This window comes from Hydra vulgaris, chromosome 08 (genome assembly GCF_038396675.1).
Source record: "Hydra vulgaris chromosome 08, alternate assembly HydraT2T_AEP".
Lineage (NCBI taxonomy): Eukaryota > Metazoa > Cnidaria > Hydrozoa > Anthoathecata > Hydridae > Hydra > Hydra vulgaris.
In genome coordinates this window covers 36,344,737-36,365,787 of record NC_088927.1, presented here as the reverse complement: position 1 = coordinate 36,365,787, position 21,051 = coordinate 36,344,737, and the positions used below count along the sequence as shown (strand labels likewise).

The window sequence follows — 21,051 nt, the reverse complement described above, 5'->3', positions numbered from 1 at the left end:
TAAAGAACTAAAAAACAGTTAGATGTCATTTTACAATTGACAGAGAGACTGGTGAAAATCCAAAAGAGGTACCAGAAAGTTATAAAAAAGTTGATATTCACAAATTTCTCTCTTATTACATGGATTCCATCATTTTTGCCGCCAGTTCACCTGGACAAAATGCATTTAATAAGGTTAAACAAAAAATGGCTCCATTGAATCAAGAACTTTCTGGCTTAAATTTGCCCCACAACCACTTTAGTATTCATCATAAACAGTCAGGTAATTAGTGTGGAGCTACAGCAGAGAAACTTTGCGTTTGCAGGTAAACATGATTAGATACAGGCCTCGGAATTAGAAAAATGAGGTCAGCAATAAATTGCCGACCTCATTTTTTCGGCAATAAATTGCCGACTTCAAACTGTTAGAGATCGATATTAGGTCGGCAAAAAAAAAATTTGACACAAAGAGTACCATATAACATAGAAACGAGATCGGCAATTTTTTTCCGACCTCAAACACTTTTAGGTCGGCATTGCCGAATGACGACCCTAATTCCGAGGGCTGCAAGCATTATTAAAGATGGATTTCAAATTGCATATGAATATATTGACATCAAATCAAAATAATCTTTTAATAAAAGATAAGAAATGATTTGATGAACAGGTTCAAGGCGCCACATATGAGGGCTGTGTCTGATCACGTTTTGGAGAAAATTTTACCTCAAACACAATACTTTAACAAAAACTTCAAATTCATAAAATTCTAACCCCATAATCTTTTCTTCTAAGGTACTTCTAGCAATCAAACGATAAACATTAACAACTTTTTTTTGACCAATACGATGAGCACGATCCATTGCCTAATTTAAAAAAATATAATATATACATTACAATAATTAAAATATGTACACACGGTACATTAAAATAATAAATATATTTAACACTTAATTTTTTAGCTTGCCAATTTTGTGAAATATTATTTCACAAAATCTGCAAGTTAACAAATTCGAATTAAATCATAAATATATATTTTAGTACTGTTGCTGAACCATAAAAAATAAATGTTAGGCTAAACTTGTTAATTTATAAATGTTAAATATATTTTTTATATATGTAAACATATATTATATGTACGTATGTATGTATAAATAAGTATATATATTTAAGTATGTATATATGTAACATACATAATATACATTTTAAATGCATGTATGTATGCGTGTATATATACACATATATATACATATATATGACATATATATGTATATATATAATATTAATTTAATATTATTTATATATATATATATATATATATATATATATATATATATATATATATAATATTAATTTAATATTTTATATATATGTATATATATATATAATATTAAATAAATATTATATATATATAACATTACTTTAATATTATATATATATATATATATATATATATATATATATATATATATATATATATATATATATATATATAATATTAAATACATATTATATATATATATATAACATTAATTTAATATTATATATATACACATAATATTAATTTAATATCTTATATATATATATATATATAGAACCCTTAGATGTTGTCCGAAAGTTTTTCGATATTTTGTTGACAAAAAGTAAAAATTAAAATGCAAGACCGGAATTTTTTTTTTTTAATAATGATAGACTGCCTGCCCCAACCAAACCCTAAGTCGATGTAGCAGCACTCCCTTGCGGGTCAGGCTATTTGTCAGTCGATGTAGCAGCACTCCCTTGCGAGTCAGGCTATTTGTCAGTCGATGTAGCAGCACTCCCTTGCGAGTCAGGCTATTTGTCAGTCGATGTAGCAGCACTCCCTTGCGAGTCAGGCTATAAGATAGTCGATGTAGCAACACTCCGCGCATGATTTACAGTAAAAAAAATAAAAATAAAAACATTTTATTAAAAAAAATAAAAATAAAAACATTTTATTAAAAAAAATAAAAATAAAAACATTGTTTATATTGTTAAAAACATTCAAAATGTTATAAAAACATTCAGAATGTTTTTAAAAACATTCTGGTCAATTAAATTTGCGTTTTTGTGGTTTTTTTAAAAAACGATTAATTTGTAATTAAATTAATGGTTTTTACTTTCGTCCAACACGGAAATGTTGGACGAAAGTCAAAAGTAATTAAAAGTGACGTATGTGTTGGCGTAAGAATCACTTTTTTCCTTCCGCTCTTCCTAAAGCCAACAAACTATAGAACTATATATATATATATATATATATATATATTCATATATATATATATATATATATATAAATATATATATATATATATATATATAAATAAATTATTAAAAAACACTTATCTAACTTTTATCTTCGACTTGAAGTTTCACCATTGCTGGATCATCAGGAAGAGTTACTAAATCTCAAAAAAAATTCAATTTATAGAAAAAAATATTTTACAGGAAGTTATAAATTATTATAAAAAATTTTTAATTACTATATTTTTTTGTTAACGGGAAGTTACAGAAAGTAATTATGAAATAATTTTCTTTGGAATGGGGATAGTTTAATTTGGTCATTTGTTTTTATAATTTTTTAAGAGGTATTTATTTTCGTGCCTACATTTAGAAATTAATTCAGATTTTTTATTTAATAAATTTTCTTGATTTAAATGAGTAATTATTTCAAATAATTATTTCAAATAAAAATAATAAATAAAAATAAATAAATAAAAATAAATAAATAAAAATAAAAATAAAAATTTTAATTTACAATGGTCTATTCTAAAATCTGCCCCTGCCTATAATAACATTTCCAAAAAATGTATGCTATGTTTGCAAGAAAAATTTGAAATAATTACTCATTTAAATCAAGAAAATTTATTAAATAAAAAATCTGAATTAATTTCTAAATGTAGGCACGAAAATAAATACCTCTTAAAAAGTTATAAAAACAAATGACCAAATTAAACTATCCCCATTCCAAAGAAAATTATTTCATAATGACTTTCTGTAACTTCCCGTTAACAAAAAAATATAGTAATTAAAAATTTTTTATAATAATTTATAACTTCCTGTAAAATATTTTTTTCTATAAATTGAATTTTTTTTGAGATTTAGTAACTCTTCCTGATGATCCAGCAATGGTGAAACTTCAAGTCGAAGATAAAAGTTAGATAAGTGTTTTTTACAAGTGATGTTTTCAGATGAGACAACATTCACGCAATTCTACTCATTTTGTAGACATGTCAGACCCCCACCAAATCAGAGGCATAATCCAAATATGTTATACCAACAGTCAAACAGGCTCCAAAAGTTATGGTTTGGGGAGCAGTCTCTGGTAGCGGTCGTGTTGGCATTTGGATTATGCCTAAAAATACAACGATCAATGGTGCTGTTTACTTGAGTATACTGATGGATAAGCTGCCACCATTTGTACCAATACATGGCATCACTCATTTCCAGCATGATGGCGCACCTTGTCATGGTACCAAGGCTGTTAAGGACTGGCTGCGTTCTGAAAACATCCCGCTACTGGAACCTTGGCCAGGCAAAAGTCCAGATCTCAATATTATTGAGAACGTTTGGACTGTAATGAAGCAGGATCAGGTGTAGGTCATTTATATCGTTGTATGGGCATGGTAAACCAGTATAAATATTTGGAAATATTAAAAACACAAATGAAACCATCAGCAAACAAGCTATTTTGTAAAAAAAAAAAAATATTTTTTTTTCAACAGGACAATGCTCCTTGCCACAAAGCTAAGAAATTAATGGAATATCTCAAACGTGCTTGTACCAATGCTATTGAACAGCTTCCACAAAGTCCTGACCTGAACCCCATTAAAGATTTGTGGGAGAAGCTCTTCAGAAAGGTACAGAAAACCAAACCCAGCAATCTGGATGATTTGTGGCAATATTTACAAGCTGCATGGCTAGCAATCCCTGTTGACACCATCCAAAAGCTGGTACAGTCTATGCAAAGACATGTACAGGCTGTGCTTGATGCGCATGGAGGGCATACAAAATACTAGTCTTTTAGTCAGAATTTTTTATTTTTTATTAGTGGCGCTTATTACTGACAATGCAGAATCATTTTTACTTCAATGTGGTGCTGTTTTATTTTATATTGTGCCAAAAATGAATAAAATTCTCTTGTTTTACAACTGTGGTCATGACTTTGTGCCACCACTGTATAAAGGTTTTGAGGTTATTAAATTATTTCTTTCTAACTGCAGTAGTAAAACTATTCTTGAAGACTCTTCTTTTTTTCGAGAAACTTTAAGGGTACCACAAGGTCCTATCTTTACTTCTGCATTGTTTCTTATCTACAATAACGATCTTCATTAAATCTAAAGTGGCTCTATTTGCTGATTATTTAACTTTATACTCTTATCATGACTACAAATCTTCACTTTTTATTTACTTAAAACAAGCAGCCCATTTTAAATCTGATCTCTCTTCTGTAACAGCCTAAGGCTTGCTGTGGCTTGTTGATTTTAAGTCTAAACTTATAATCCACAATTTTTGTTAGACAACAAAACTCATTTATTTACTGCAAAAAAATATTGCAATAGTGTTGGCATTACTATATTGGCAAGTGACAACCCTCTTACTCTTAGATAAAGTCTAAAAGCACATTGTAAATGTAATTAGACCTGCTTTATCTGCCAAGCTTTAGCCGCTCTTCCATTGTTGTAAGGTTGCATTTCTTTCTTTTTTCTAAAAATACAATCATGGTCAATGCTCAAACAAGATATCATCTCTATTATGATAAACCAAAACTCATTCTTGCTTGGCTTCTTATTCAACAAGATGCATCCTTTTACTTTATCTTTCCCCTTCATGCTGAAAAAACCTTTATTAATCCAGTTTTTTTCCTTGAACATCAAAAAAACCTTATAACTCTTATCCATCTTCATGTTTTCCTATTTTATACAACTTACAACATTTTAAGTCTTCAGTTATATGTTTCCTAGTATTTTAACTTATCCTCTATTTTAAAGTAACTCTTAACTTAATAGTGGTTGCTTTTAAACAAGAGTTTAAAAATATATAAATGTATGCTTGTACTTAATAAATAGTAAATGTAAGCATAAAATTATAATATATTAAGTACTATAACTTTTTGTCTAGCCCCGGCTATCAACCTCTGCTAAATCTCATAACTTTGCCAGGGCTGGGTTTGCAAAAAGTCTCATCAACAATAGAGCCTATCAGCAAACAGAGAAAGGAATATAAAGATCGCTAAAATAGATGAGGAAGTACCCAAGGAGTTATTGGAAATGAAGGACAGTATTTTCCATCAAGGATAACTACAGTTAAAATGATTCATTAGTTTTAAAAACTTTCCCAGATACATCATATGAAGCAAGCTTATGGAAAAGAAGCTATTTTAAGAGAAGCATGGCAGACTTTATCAAAACTCTTTGATATGTCAAGTACAATCTTAAGCCCTTGCCTTAATGCATTATTATGCGGTAGTGGTGCAGTAGTAGAGCGCTCGCCTCATAAGCGAGAAGTTCCAAGTTCAATCCCCACCAGGTCCCTGATAGTACTGCATTCAACTTGTTTCTCTGCGCAACAGCCTTGTTTGTCAAGATTCATGTTTTGGAGATATAGAGTTGAGAGAGGGTACAACTCAAACTACAACTAAAGTAGCCTTCTCGACTGTAGAGACCTTCACGGCCTTGGTAGGTGAAGTGAAGTAAAAAAAAATGTAATGCATAATAGAACTTTTCTGTTAACAAATTTCTGTTAACAGTAGAACAATATTAGAAGTTTGTTATTTAAGGATTTAAAGACTTATTAATAGTAAGAAGAACTTATCCAGCAATAGTAAGAAGGGTCAGAGCAATGAGTTTTCAAAAATTGGAACTGTAAAAGCCATTTTTCCAGCAAGTAGGAAAATAAAATTTACATGAACACTGGTTAAATAGTTTGTAATAGAGAAATGAAGCGAGTTGGAGAAAACTTTTGTAAAACTGTAAACAACAATATTGACCACAAACAGTAGAAAAGTTCAAGTAGAAATGAAAGTAGGAGAAATTTAGATATCTAATAGATACTTGGATATCTAACAATGGATTTCTTTAGATAGACAAGAAGATTTAGTAGTCTAAGAATAATGGACCTTAGCGAAGGATTTTTTAAGTCTTGAATACAAATAATTAAATACAATGAGAAGGAATGGGTCAGAGAAAAAACACAAATCAAGAAGTAAAGCTATGTAACTATAAAAAAGGTTTGTCTCAAAAACAAGTTATAAATTTAACTGAGTAAAAGAACTGAACTGAAGATTATAAAGGTTTAAAAAAGCCAAAAAAAGATTTAGAGCCAGCAGGTTTAGTGCTATTAAAGCCAAAGACATTTAGTGCGATGAACATTAAAGATGTCAGTAATAACATTATTGGCTGAGGTATAATGAAAAAGGGTTTGGTCAATTTGGTCAGTTAAAAGAATGGTAATTTTCTTTATGATTTTAATAATTCGGGAATTCGGCTCAATTATAAATATAGTGCATAGCACCCTAAGCAATAAGCTATGTGGTTGCCTTTTTCCTGCTAATCAACCCAAAAACGTAACAAAGGGCTCCTTATGTGGCTTTGACAATCCAAATTAACAACACTAACAGGTAAACCTTCCAAATGCAACATGGTACTGTTAATATTCTGATAATTTAGACCTGTTGATAGAATCCTCAAGACACAATTACCTAAGTTTTAGAGCTGTACCTTCTTTAGGAGATAACAGGAAGAATTACTATAAAATGGTATATCACTACTATAGGCATAGCATTTTATCAATTTTTTTTTTTAATATTTTATACAAAATGTTTTATATAAATTATTACTTGTAAATCTTTCATTGGATTCCAATCATGCTCAACAAATATAACTGTATCAGCACCAGTTAAATTCAATCCCAAACCTCCAACATGAGTGGTTAGAAGCAATACATCTATACTTGGATCATTGTTAAACCTAAAAAAAATCTTCTAGATATTTTATAACTGTGCAAAGTAAAATAAAGATTAAGTAGACTATATCGAATTTGAAAAACAATTTATTTGATAATTGCTAAGAAAAACACAATTAAAAAATACATTTGCACTATGTTATGACGTTGATTTGCAGGGACACTGCCATCTAATCTTAAATAGGTTATAGATGGTAAATGTTGTCTAAAAAAATTAAAACAACAGTATCAAAATAAGAGAGATATTAATATAGCAGATAATCTACTTAAATAAACTATAATAAACAATAACTTACTTGAACAAATCATTTTCAACAATGTTAAGCATTGATTTTAACTGAAAAAATATTAATGCCCTGTGCTGTGAAACTACAGGGTGGAGCTCATCTGTAAGATTTACATTGTTTTCCATTCCTATTCCACAATCCAGAAGAAGTTGTCTAAAAAAAGATCATTTTTTAAAAATTAGTCAATAGTTATAAAATGTTCATGGTCCCAGGCCCAAATGTCTGTCTGGACAGGAGGTAAATTTGAAAAAAATATCTTCATATTTTTTAATCATATTCTTAGAAAGTTTTTAGTATGAAATAAAAAAAAAAAATTCAGCAGATAATAATAAAGTAAAACTCACTTTTGCTTTTAATAACAAAGAAAACTCACTTTAGTGCTAAAAGTTTTGAGGAATGTTGAATGTCATTAAGTGAAGATTTATTCTCAATTAAATATGAGCATACAGAACTATATTCAGGATGAGAAGGTGTCATTACCAGTGAAGGATGGTTACAAACCTTACGAAGATATTGAAGGGCCTGAATAAATAAAAAATAAAAATCATAATGATTACTTTGTTATTAAACAATTGATAATAAAAAATAAATTTTTTTGAAATTTTTTTTTAAATGTGTATTTTAAAATATATCACAGGTATAACTAATGGTATAAATTGAAATAAGTAACAATAAATGTATACTATCAAATGATAAAAGATTTCAAGGTATTATGAGTTGATAGAGAGTACTGTTGTGTAGCCATTCAATGTTGTATAATGTAATATTCAGTGTTGGTTTGGTAGATCAAATGAAAACCAAAAAGAACCAAGAGAGTAGCAACTACCAGTAACAGCAAATTGGATTATTCAAAACTTAATCAAAACCACCAAATCTGAAAATCAATTGATCTGAAAAATCAATGAGTAGATAGCAAGAATGAGTTGTTCTACTAACTTGCTTTTCAAAATGATCATAAAGATTTGATCAAAAGGATATATTTCTTAGGCCCGGTACCCTTTTTACAGAATTGATGTTGGTAGAAAATCATGAGCATTTAAGTAAGAAAACCAAGCTAAAGGTTCATTATTGTTTACAAGGAGGAGGAGGAGGAGGAGGAGGAGGAGGAGGGGGGGATCGGTCTATTTTTGGCAATTATCTTGGGTACACACTATGTGGATGACTCCCAGCAATAATAGATAAAAAAATATTAAAAAAGATTGTAAATGACCTTGATAAAAAACAGAGTGCTAAAGAATTGTAACCAAACATAACATAAACTGATTACATAGAATGCAGAGTTGTACTATTGTTGTACATGTTGTACTACTGTTGTAGATGTTGTACTATTGTGACATAATGATATGGAAAAACCTTCAGAAAGAACAAACATCTAAGTTTAGCTATAAAACTACAAAACAGTTTAAAAAAAGCAATAAAACCAACTATTATTAGCCGATATTATACAACATTTATATACGTGTACAACATATATTTGTACAAGTTATACAACAGTTGTTATTCCTAAATACAAAGATAGAGATTTAACTGAATAAAAAAATAACGAACTAAACCTTGCATCTTTAAAGAATCTTTAAAGAAAGATTTTATTTTACCTGTGATTAATTTTAAAAAAGAACCTGCTTTGTAAGAACCTTTACAATTTCAAAAGTTTATGTTCTAAAATACTTTTGTTCAAGGTATAAAACTACATATGATTAGTGGGAATCTGACAATGATTGTGTAAACCAGAAATAACTGTTAATTAATTTTTTACTTCTGTTGCTTTATTTTAAGGAGATAAAAAAAAAATTTATTAATAGGTCTTGTACATATTTGAATATTAGAAACTGAATTGAGAATGCACGAGAAGTGATTTTTCTATTCAAATTATTTAATCACAAAGCATTGAAATCATTAAGTTTATTAGATCGAGTAGAAAAAACTAAAAATTTGTAAAATGTAATTACAATTTTACTGTATTAAAAACAATTATTACTTTTTTTTTAAATTTCTTTAAAAAAAAAGTAATAACTAATTTTCTCTAAACTTCAAAAATCAAAAAAATTCAATTGTGTGCTCCATAATATCAACAACTAGCTCTAAATTATTTCTGGACCATGATGTAAAATGATGTCAAAGCTGGTATTCAACTAAAACAAGACCTCTTGGCCAAATACAAATCTGTTAAACAATTTGCTCAAGATAATTAAAAATTATAGCATAAAGCAGCTTGTGCGACAGTAAAAAAAGTTATAAAGAAAGCAGTCTTGGAATATGAAAAGACCATTGTTCATTGTTCAAAAAGTAAAATTAATCTCAAAAATACTCTTTTCTTATGAGCAAAAAAAAAAGAAATATATATTTCTTTTTTTAGTCAGCAGTTAGGTCAGCAGTTAGATTGACTCCAAGGGCTGTTGTTGTTATATATATACATGCAAATGTATATATATATATATATATATATATATATATATATATATATATATATATATATATATATATATATTTAAGGCTGTTTTGTATTATAATATATATATATATATATATATATATATATATATATATATATATATATATATATATATATATATATATATATATATATATTTTATATATTATATATTATATATTATTATATATTTTTTATATATTAATATATATATATTTTTTATATTTATATATATATTATATATTATTATTTTAAAACATCAAGAAATACAGTTTCTCTCAATACAAATAATATTATTTTATAAGAAATTTTCGCTGGGTTATAGATACCAGCATCATCAGCTTGTAAAATGTTACAATAATTTTTAATCGTTATAGTTTATATAAAATTGTTACTATTGACGTCAGCGGTTGAATGGCTTCTTTTGATTTTTAAATTTTAAAAATGGCGTCCAAAACATAGTTTTTACATATTGGCCTTCATCAAGGTTAATTTCGCCGTTTCGCGCAGAGCACATGTTGTTTTGTATTTCTAACGCCTCTCTAATTTTTCTTTCAAACTTTTTATTTTCTACTTTTAACGTTCTTGTTTTTTCCCAAATAATATTTTCTTTGCAAAAGGTTTTATGATATGCTAATGCAGATTGATTAGGCTTGTTTTCATTAATGCTCTTCTGATGTTGATGCATCCGCGTACTTACCTGCATTTTTGTTTCACCTATGTAGACTTTGGAGCAGTTGCATTTTATTATATACGTTCCAGGTTGGCTGTTACTTGGTAGTTTTGTTTTGTTTTTTGATGTTAATAAAGATCTTAAATTTGGGTTTGATTTAAATACTGCTCTGTACCCTGCTTTTCGGAATATTTTTCGAAGTTTTGGTGAAAGGCCTGGTACCCAAGGTAAAGACACTACAGGAAGATTGTTGCATTCTGATGGAATTTTCTTTTTATTTTGTCTTTTTTGATGGAATTGGTGTGTAATATTCCTCAATAGCTTTTCATCGTACCCATTTTCAATAAACATGTCAATTAAAAAATTTATTTCGTTTTGCAAATGATGTTTACTACAGATGGAGTAAGCTCTGTGGAGAAAACCTTTAAATATAGCTGTTAAAATATTTGGATCGTGATTTGAATGCGGTTTAATTTGAATGTTAGTGATTGCCTCTTTTCGATATACTTTGTACTCATATTTTCCTAGTGTGTTATTTGTAATGGTTATGTCAAGAAAGTTAAGCGTTTTTGTTTCGTTTTCAACTTCAATTGTGTATTGTATTGCAGGATGTTGTTGATTTAAAATATCTTGGAACTGTTTTGCTTGTTTGATGTTAGGAAATCTTGCATGACTATCGTCAACGTATCTTAAAAATGATTTTAGGTTAAGTGCCGGATTTTGTGTCAAAGCCATTTTAATTGCATTATTTTCATGGAATTGTAGAAAAGATTCCGCGAGAACAACCATGAAAGAAAGTCCGATTGGTCCTGAGTTTTCCATTACGTGAATCTCATTGTTCCAATGAAAATAACATTGATATAAGCAAAGTTCTATGAGTTGCTTTATTTCAGGTATACTTAGTTTTGTTAAGTTTTTATATGATAAATTGTTACTTAATTGTTCTAAAAGTATAACGGTGGCTTCTTTTAACGGAATTGACGGGTACAAATTTACAACATCATAAGATACTTGAATATCATTGTTGGCGACATTCCAATTTTCAGCTTTTTTTATAAAGTCAAAAGAGTTTTTTAATCGTGTCGGATTTTCATTTAAGACTGGTTGTATTATCTTAACTAAGAATTCTGATATTCCGTGGTTTGGTGTGCCAATGGTAGAGATAATTATTCTCATAGGGTACGATTTTTCCGGTTTATGAGCTTTTATTACTCCATACATTCGAATTAATATTATATATTAATATATATTTATATATATATATATTTTATATATTAATATATATATTTTATATATTAATATATATATATATATATTTTATATATTAATATGTATTTATTTTAATTTATTTGCATTTCAATAAATATACAAAAAGATGATACAGGTAATTAGAGAATTACTCTTATGTAACACCAAGTTTAAAACAGTAAACAGTGTTTCTTAATAACTCTTTCACAAAAAAAAATCTCCTTATATCATTGATGTATTTGTTACCTGATGTTAATTTTTGAGAATCTAGTTGAATAACGAGTAGGAGCGAGAGTAAAGAACTCAGAAAAAAGCCAAATCAACCAAATTGTGCATAATTTTAAAAGTCATTAAAAGATCAAATTTTATTCTCCGGCATTCAAGAGAGTCAAGATTGAAGATATCAAGTCTTGAAGCTTAGTCTTTGTATGGAATACAACACCATCTGCAGACAATTCTTGTTACAATGTTTCTGAACCTTTTCTATCCGATGTATATCTTTTAAGAGATATGGATTCCACATAGGGGTACATGACTCTAAAATTAATTGAATATAAACTTTATAGGCTTTTATCAAAAGTTGAGAATCATTACTGATGAAAGACTTTAAGAGCAAGTAAGCACAAGAACTTGCTTTGCTAGCAATATGAGAACAGTGATTGGAAAATTTTATATCGGAAGAAATAAATATCCCAATGTCTTTGATTGAATCAATTGATTCAATAGGTGCATCAATATCCAATAAGTAAGAACTGGTAATGGAATCATAAGCGAAAACATTTTTTGGTAGATATATTGAGTTGACAATTGTTTGACCATTGTGAAATTCTCTTTAAAGTTTCGACAAGGTTGATATTATTTTCGGCTTTTCTCGCTTGGCACAACTTGCTATTGTCTGCAAAAAGCTTGATTCCACAATCCCCCTCAATATATGAGGTTATATCGTTTACAAAGATTAAAAATAAAATGGGTCCCAAAACAGTTCCTTGAGGTATTCCACTTTTTACATGAATGTTGTTTGAGTATGAATCATTGATACAAACATGTTGAGAACGATTTGTCAAGAAGTTTGTAACCCAATTTAGCAACTATATATATATATTTTATATATATTAATATATATATATATTTTATATATATGAATAAAAATACATTTTATATAATAATATATATATATATATTTTATATATTAATATATATATATATTTTTTATATATTAATATATATATATTTTATACAATAATATATATATTTTTTATATATTAATATATATATTTTATATAAAAATATTTATACAATTTATATAATAATATATATACATATATATTAATATATATTTATATTTTTTATATTAATATATATATTTTTTATATATTAATATATATTATATATTAATATATATATATTATATATTAATATATATATATATATATATATATATATATATATATATATATATATATATGCAAAATAACAACTTCAAAAATAAAATTTATTTCTGAAAAGATTTGTAACTAATTCTCACAAAACAGCACTAGAGGCCTAGAGTTTTTCTGTGGTATAATCAGATGTAAATGCAATTATTCTTTTTGCAAGATTAAACGATTTTGATATGTTTGTTATTTTAAAGAATAACAGAAATGTCTAAAAAATTAATTATATTATAAATATTTTCTTTTTCAAATAATTTAATGTCAGAGTCAATTGTGAAGGCAATTGACTTTTTAATTCAGCAAGTGACAATTTAATTACTATATCTAGATGTTTAGAACATATATTAAAACCAACATCAACATATCTAAAGTAGAATTGTTCAATACTTTGAACTTCATCATTCGAAAAAAACCTAGATAAAATTTTGGTATAAATAACTATATATAAAAGTATAGTTTCTTCTTAAAATCCTATCGAAAGACATTCATAGTCTGGTGCAGAGTCTATGTCCATTGCTGTGCCTGTAATTTGGTGATATATGTATATATATATACATATATTTATATACACATCTATATATACATATATATATATATATATATATATATATATATATATATATATATATATATACATATATATATATACATATATATATATACATATATATACATATATATATATACATATATATAACAATTTAAAAAAGTATTCTACACAATAGAGTGCTCAATGTTCTTAAAAGAACAGGGCAATTATATATTAATATATATATACATATATATATATATATGCATATATATATACATGTATATATATATAATACTTTATATCAACAGTTTATAAGAAATAGAGAAAACATTGTTTTTCAACAAGATATTGCATGCTGTTGTTGTTGGGAACAATTTTTTTTGTCTTTGGGTAGAAAGCCATTGACGATTACATTTGGATGTTCTGACAACAAAGCAAAAAGAATGTTTTTATACTTTTTGTAAATGCAATGCATTTTTGTAAAGCTACACTGAGCAATGAATGCCCTAGAGATGCCTAATAAGTTAAAAAGAGTTAGCAGAGTGAGATAAAAGTACAGAAGGATATATGCCCAGTGGAAAACAAAGAAGAAAAATACTAAAAATTAATCATAGTAAAAATACATCTAAACAGATATAATAAATAATAGTCAAGAAAAAGTAAGAGTCATTAATTGTTGTGCTAATGAACAGTTGTTAGCGTTGAGCATAGATGTCTAAAGGGTATCTTTTTGTTAAAGTATCTTTGTGTTATCCCAAAAGGACTTTTTTCAGGGTATTCCATAAGGGCAATTGCCACAGACCTCTGCATTGACAAGCTTATGGAGAAGACCAGCATGCCAAACTTTGTCAAAAGCCTTAAGTATGTCAAAAACAATAGCCCTAGTCTCTCTGCCTCTATCTAATGCTCTATATAATCTTTTAGTCACAGAAATTAGCAAGTTAAATGTAGAGTAAAATGATCAAAAACTGTACTGATTGTCTGATTGAAGTTTGATTCAAGATGGGATTGTCTGATTGAAATTTGATTTAAGACAGCTTAAAACCCCGCCATGTCCCTCGTAGTATTGAACTTGTTTCTCAGACCAACAGCAATTTTGTAAAGTACGTGTTTCAAAGTTAAAGGGATGAGATCGTAACAACAATTTAAAAAAGAAAAAGAAAAGTTTTTATGTAAGTTAAAAAATTCTCCTTTAACTGTTGTCTCCTTCAACTGTTGCCCCCTTGGCCTTGAAAAAGTAAAAACAGTAAAATAATCAATTTATTTGTTTCATTGTTACATCATATCTTTAATCAGACAAAAATAACACCAAAAAGCAAAAATATGTGATTGTTTTTAATCAAAAATATGTGATTGTTTTTTTTTCATTTATTCTCAGTTTATTTACTTCATTTTATACAGACTTTTTCTTGTTTTTTTAAATTTAATTCTAATTACTACACTCAAAACAACATTTAAACTATATCATAATAAAATTCACTCTATCTCTCTATCATAATAAAATTCATTTTATTTATAAATCGCCAAATTAAAAAATAAAATCTTCAAGTAAAAGTATTTGCTGAGTTAATTAATATAAAAATTAGTTGAAGTAATTATTTAATATAAAAATTAGTTAAGATAATTTATTTAAATATTAAAAAATTAGCTAACAATATATAATAAAATAGTTAAAAAATAACTTTTAACTATTTAAAAAAAAAAAATACTTGAAAGATATGTCCAGCCTCTTGTTTTACTTCGATACTCTTGGAAGAAATATCAACAGCACCATCAATAGTTTTTTTTGCTTGAGACTGTGAAAAATCTTCGTATAGCTTCACCTTAATTTCAAGAATAAATATATTTCACATATTTACAACTTATTATACAGTTTTTATCTTTAGTATATTTATAGTATGTAATGGAAAATTAAAAACAAAAATTAGCTGAAGATAGATTAAATTTTATTCTTCAATTTAACTTTTCTGTCAGCTTTATTTGAGGAGATTTTGTTAAAGGAAAAATAATACTGAAATTTAAACTTTAAATGCATAATAGTTTTTTTCATTTTTTGATAAACTTTTATTGAATCTTATTTTGTTGAATAACATTGTTTTATAAATAAAGACATAGGCAGTATCTTTTTGTTTTAAAGTCATGCAGTTATTAAATGATTTTTTTTTTTGAGAACCATTTTAGTTTTGTTGATGATCGTGTAAAGGGTTTTATACAAAAATCTTTTGGTTCTCTAGTACTCTAACTACTGTGCCATGGCTGCTAACAAATAAAAATATAGACAAATATATAAAAAATGAAATAGATTTAAAAAAATTGATGATTGCTTACAAACTATTTTTTGTTGGTTTAAAAATATACAAAAAACTATTATGTTCAATAAAAGACTAAAGAAAGAAAAAACTGATATAAAACTGATGACCTTATGATGTTTATCTTATTTACAAACAAATTTAAAAACAAACAAAGCACAAAACAATAACGCATATAAAACTTTAAAAAGTATAAAAACAACATTGAAATCACTAAAAGTAATAAAATTAGAATGAGCAATATAACCATATAATATAATATATAAAGAAAGAGCAATATAACCAGTTTTTATATTGCAATACTTTAAATAGTTCTTGCATTTCATGTATGTGCGAGTGTGTGTATACACAAACAGACATGCATGCATTTAGTCTTAATACTGTTATTTGCACTATATTGTTTCTGATTTCAATATACAATTTTTTTTTTTTTTTTTCGAATTATTAATATCAACATGAAAATTGTATTACCATGACCATAACTATTGGTTTTATGATTGAATTATTATATTATTATATTCAATTTTTTGCTTTATTGAACTTAGCTTCGCCTTTATAAACAAGGTTCAACTCATGTATGCATACATACACAAACATGCACATGCACACAGTCTTTTAAATACATTTTCATATTTTTCAGTTTATCATAAATGTACTAACTGTTATGATATATCATGCATTAACTAACTGTTATGATTTGTGCATTTGAAATGTTATTAGCAATTAGGATTTATATTTGCATTTAGCAAATGTATTGTAGCATCAACAAGCGAGTGTAAGTTTTGTATTTTTATTGTATGCGTGCTGCCAACATACTGCTATTACTTTTTAATAACAGTAAATTAAAAAGTAATAGCAGTAAAATTTCAGATTAAGTGGGCAGCAAATATATCTAGTTAACTCTATTAAATACCTTGTAATCAAAAAAGACTCAAATTTATCTTTCGCATCACATCTTTCAACTTTAAATAATCTGTACCTAAATACTCAACTGCTCATTACAGCTATGAATCCATACATAAAAGCATAAAAAGCTGGAACAATCTCTCTTCCCAACTTAAATCATTCTCAAAACTTTAAACTGCTCTCTTTAACCATTTTTTTTAAAAAATATTGTTTATAAATCTTATACCTTACAACTTACTATTTACAACTTATTATTTATAACCATAACTCAGAGCTTCTATCCATCTAATTTTTTTTTTCTTTTCTATTATGATATATTAATAATTTTAATATCATTTATTAAATTTATCATTTTATACTGAAATGTTTCAATAGTATTCTCTTTATCACTATTGTTATTATTACTGTAATTTTATCATAATGAATATTATTATTGTTGTTGTTATTATTATAACTAGTTTTTATATTATTATTGTTGTTGTAATTATTACAATTACTATTATTATTGTTATCATCATCATTATTTTTATTACTATTATTTATATTGTTATTATTATTATTACTATTATTATTATTGTTATTATTATTATTATTATTATTATTATTATTGTACTTTTTCTAATTGCTACTACTATTTTTAATCACCTTATTACTTTTATTATTCCTACTTGTATTATAACTATTATTATTATCTCCATTTTATTTTTATTATATCTGGCAGGTGTTTACTTTATATTAGTACTGATTACTATTAGTAAATATCCTTGATATAACAACTTTATTCAGAATATATTTGGTTTGATTTTGTTGTAATAACTACTTTTTAACTGGAATGTTATTCCAGTTGTTATACTTTTAATGTTATTCAAGTTGTTGTACTTTTAATGTTAAATAAGTTGTTGTACTTTTAATGTCATTTAAGTTGTTGTACTTTTAATGTTAACTAAGTTGTTGTACTTTTAATGTTATTCCAGTTGTTGTACTTTTAATGTTATTCAAGTTGTTGTACTTTTAATGTTATTCAAGTTGTTGTACTTTTAATGCTATTCAAGTTGTTGTACTTTTAATGGTATTTTGAAATAATTTAGATGTTCCTATATATATGAACAGTAATGTACTCGATGTGTCATCTACCCCTCATCTTCTAGGATTAACTCTTACTCCCGATCTTCCTTGGAAATCGTATATCAAATCTATTGCAAAATTAGCATCTGCTAAGGTTGCATCACTTTATCGTGCTTGACACTTTCTTACTCAGGATTCTATACTATATCTCTATAAATCTAAAATCCGTCTTTGTATGCAATAGTGTTGCCATATCTAGGGCAGATCTTCTAATGATGTCCTTTCTCTTTTAGACAAGGTGTAAAAATGCATTGTAAACATAGTTAGACCTGCTCTTGCAGCCAACCTCACATTGTCATAACGTTGCTTATCTTTCTCTTTTCTACAAATACTATAATGGGCACTGCTCTAAAGAGCTAGCGTCTCTTGTGCCATCTACTAAAATTCATTCTCATGTAAATCGTCATTGAATTAAGTCTCATCATTTTACTTTGACTGTTCCTAAGTGCTTCAAAAACTTTTATTTGTCTAGTTTTTTTCCTTCCTTCATTTTGCTTCCTTCATCTTGTTTTCCTGATTCATATAACTTGTAATCTTTTAAGTCATCTGTTAATCGTTATCTTGCTCTACAAACTTCATCTTTTCTCTTCCAGTAACTTCCAACCCTTATAGTGGTTGCTTGCAGCCTTGTTGGGAGCAAAGATGTAAAAAACAAAAAGTTAATGTTATTCCAGTTGTTGTACTTTTAATGTTATTTAAGTTGTTGTACTTTAGTGTTATTTATTTGGGCTTAAACAATCAAATTAACTCTTATTATAATCATTATACATTATGACTTTGCATTTTTGCATCAAGTTAACATATATTTTAATTCTAGTTACAATGCACCATTTATGCTTATTAACATATAACATTTTACATAAACTTGTGTTATCTAAAATTATGCAATATAAATTTGTAGAAAGAAATATGTTACAAAGTTGAATAAAAAATTTTTTTATTACTAGTAATAAAAAAATAAAAAAAATATGATAAGATATGTAAATAAAACTGATACACAAAATACAAACAAACAACAAATCATCCTCTTTCAATAATTCTTCTTTTCTTTCAATTTATGTTTACTATTTTTATCATTTAATGTTAAAGTTTTGTTTTTTTTACTAAAAAAACACTAAAGTACATAAAATAAATTACAAGTAACTTATATTTAGAATAAAAGTTTTAATATAACTGATAGTTTGATTTGTTTGAATACATGACATTAAAATTAAATTCTTCCACTAGTTTTATTAGGCAATTGTTTAGAAAACATTGTTTTAAAAAAAAAGGAATTAGAAGTATAAGAACTACTTGAACTACGAGATCTACAAAGTCTACAACATTGTGATCAATAAGCATTGCTCAACAAAATAAAATGCTCTTATAAATCTTTCATAAAATATTAAAAAAAAAATTACCTGAAGTGGACTGAGTTCACAATAATAATCTTGAATAATTTTTGGTGGTAAATCCTGCAGAACGTCTTCTTTAAGTCTTCTTAGTAAAAAAGGAAGTGTTTGTTTATGCAATGTCTCCATAGCAAGAGCTCCTTTAATAATGGCATAAAATTAAATAATTATACTTAATAGCAAGTAAAATTACTTTTGATTGTTTTAAATAAAATTAAAGCTAATGAAGTAGTCAAATAATAAGCTTAGTAAACAGTGTATCTATAACACACCTGCTTCTTGTTCTTTAGAGGATGATTTTACATCTTTACTTTGCAATATAGGCTTTCCAAATTTTGCTGTAAATTCTTTTTCAGTTCCAAGAAATCCAGGCATAAGAAAATCGAAAAGTGACCATAGTTCCAGAACATTATTTTGAATTGGTGTTCCACTTAGTATAAGACGATGATTGGCTTTTAGTAACTTTATCTTTTTTGATAACTGCAATTAAAAAAATTTAAAATTAGTAAAAATAAATAATCTTCAATGGACTTTTTTTTCATTTCATTAAAAAGTTTATTATTGTATTACTTATTGTATTACTTATACTATAAGTATATGAAATAAATGTCTTGACTAAATTGACTAAAGCTCATCATCATTGATGACTAAGCTTTAGTCAATTAAATTGTCATTTTTCAATGAATTTTATTGCTGAAATAAAAAGATTGTATTAATTTATTTACTCTAACTTACTTTGTTCTTATTTTTTAAACTTGCAACAAGTAGTTCAAACTTTTAAATTCAACTTCTATTTCTAACTTTTTATTAAAGTTTTCATCAAAACTTTCTAATAGTTTTAGAATATCCAACCGATAAACTCTTAAAATATCTTTGCATGTTAAATATAATACTATCAGCTTATTTTTATGTTGAATATAACATTTTCACCTTATTAGAATGTTGAATATACAGGGTGGCCACACTTTTTTTGAGTTAAAAATTAGAAGAATTTAGGAGATTTTAAAGGACTTTTTAGAAGATTTTATGGGTAAGCTTAAAAAAGCAAATAAAAAATAGGATTATTTAGGAAGATTTTAAAATTTTTTATTATTTAAAAATTTTAATAAAAATTTGAAAGTTTAAGTTGAATGTTCGAAAGAAAACTTAAAGTTCATAAAACAAGTTTAAATTAGGAGATTTTAGGAGAATTTTTGAAATTCAAAAATATTTTAGTAGAATTTAGGTCTTTTTAGGAGATTTTTCAAATATTAGGATATTTTGGGATTTATTAGGAGGTGTGGCCACACTGATATAATATCATCATCAAATTTGCCTCATATTCCCTTATTTTTAAGTTAAATATATTATAATCAGCTATTTGCAAGTTGAACAAAATATTGCCAATTTATGACTGCATAAATTACTTATGTAGAAAATCTGTGCAAACCAGATTTTTACTTTTAGAAGGTTTAAATTATTTAATTAACTGCAATAGTGTCGCAGTGGTAGAGTTGTGCAGTCCTAGTGGTGCAGTGTTTTTTCATAACCATAAAATAGCTTATTACTTATTGAATTAAAGAATAAATTCATGATTTGCAAGGTTTCTTTTTTTTTTTTTTTACCAGAACCTGAATAATGCTGCTTGGCACCAGCCCTTTTAAATGTTTTTTTACAGCAATTTATAATCTTTAAGCTATTATTGTTACCTGAAATCATCAATAATACCTATTATCTATAAATATTATCTCTTATTCTTAGTGTTCTTGATTTCTGGGTACCTT

At 26.5% G+C, this 21,051-nt stretch overlaps 1 protein-coding gene across 4 annotated transcripts in view; it reads right to left on the bottom strand.

The window, feature by feature from the left end:
* LOC100205708 (TATA-binding protein-associated factor 172) overlaps nt 1-21,051 on the bottom strand; it is a 107,761-nt gene that overhangs the window by 2,080 nt on the left and 84,630 nt on the right. For all 4 annotated transcript variants that reach the window (XM_065803597.1, XM_065803599.1, XM_065803598.1 and 1 more), the window contains exons 32-39: nt 19,561-19,768; nt 19,298-19,428; nt 15,267-15,380; nt 7,614-7,762; nt 7,250-7,393; nt 7,081-7,158; nt 6,829-6,958; nt 750-841 (exon numbers count right to left, since the gene is read on the bottom strand). In XM_065803597.1, coding sequence (XP_065659669.1) covers nt 750-841; nt 6,829-6,958; nt 7,081-7,158; nt 7,250-7,393; nt 7,614-7,762; nt 15,267-15,380; nt 19,298-19,428; nt 19,561-19,768 — 1,046 coding nt within the window. The remainder of the gene's footprint in view (nt 1-749; nt 842-6,828; nt 6,959-7,080; nt 7,159-7,249; nt 7,394-7,613; nt 7,763-15,266; nt 15,381-19,297; nt 19,429-19,560; nt 19,769-21,051) is intronic.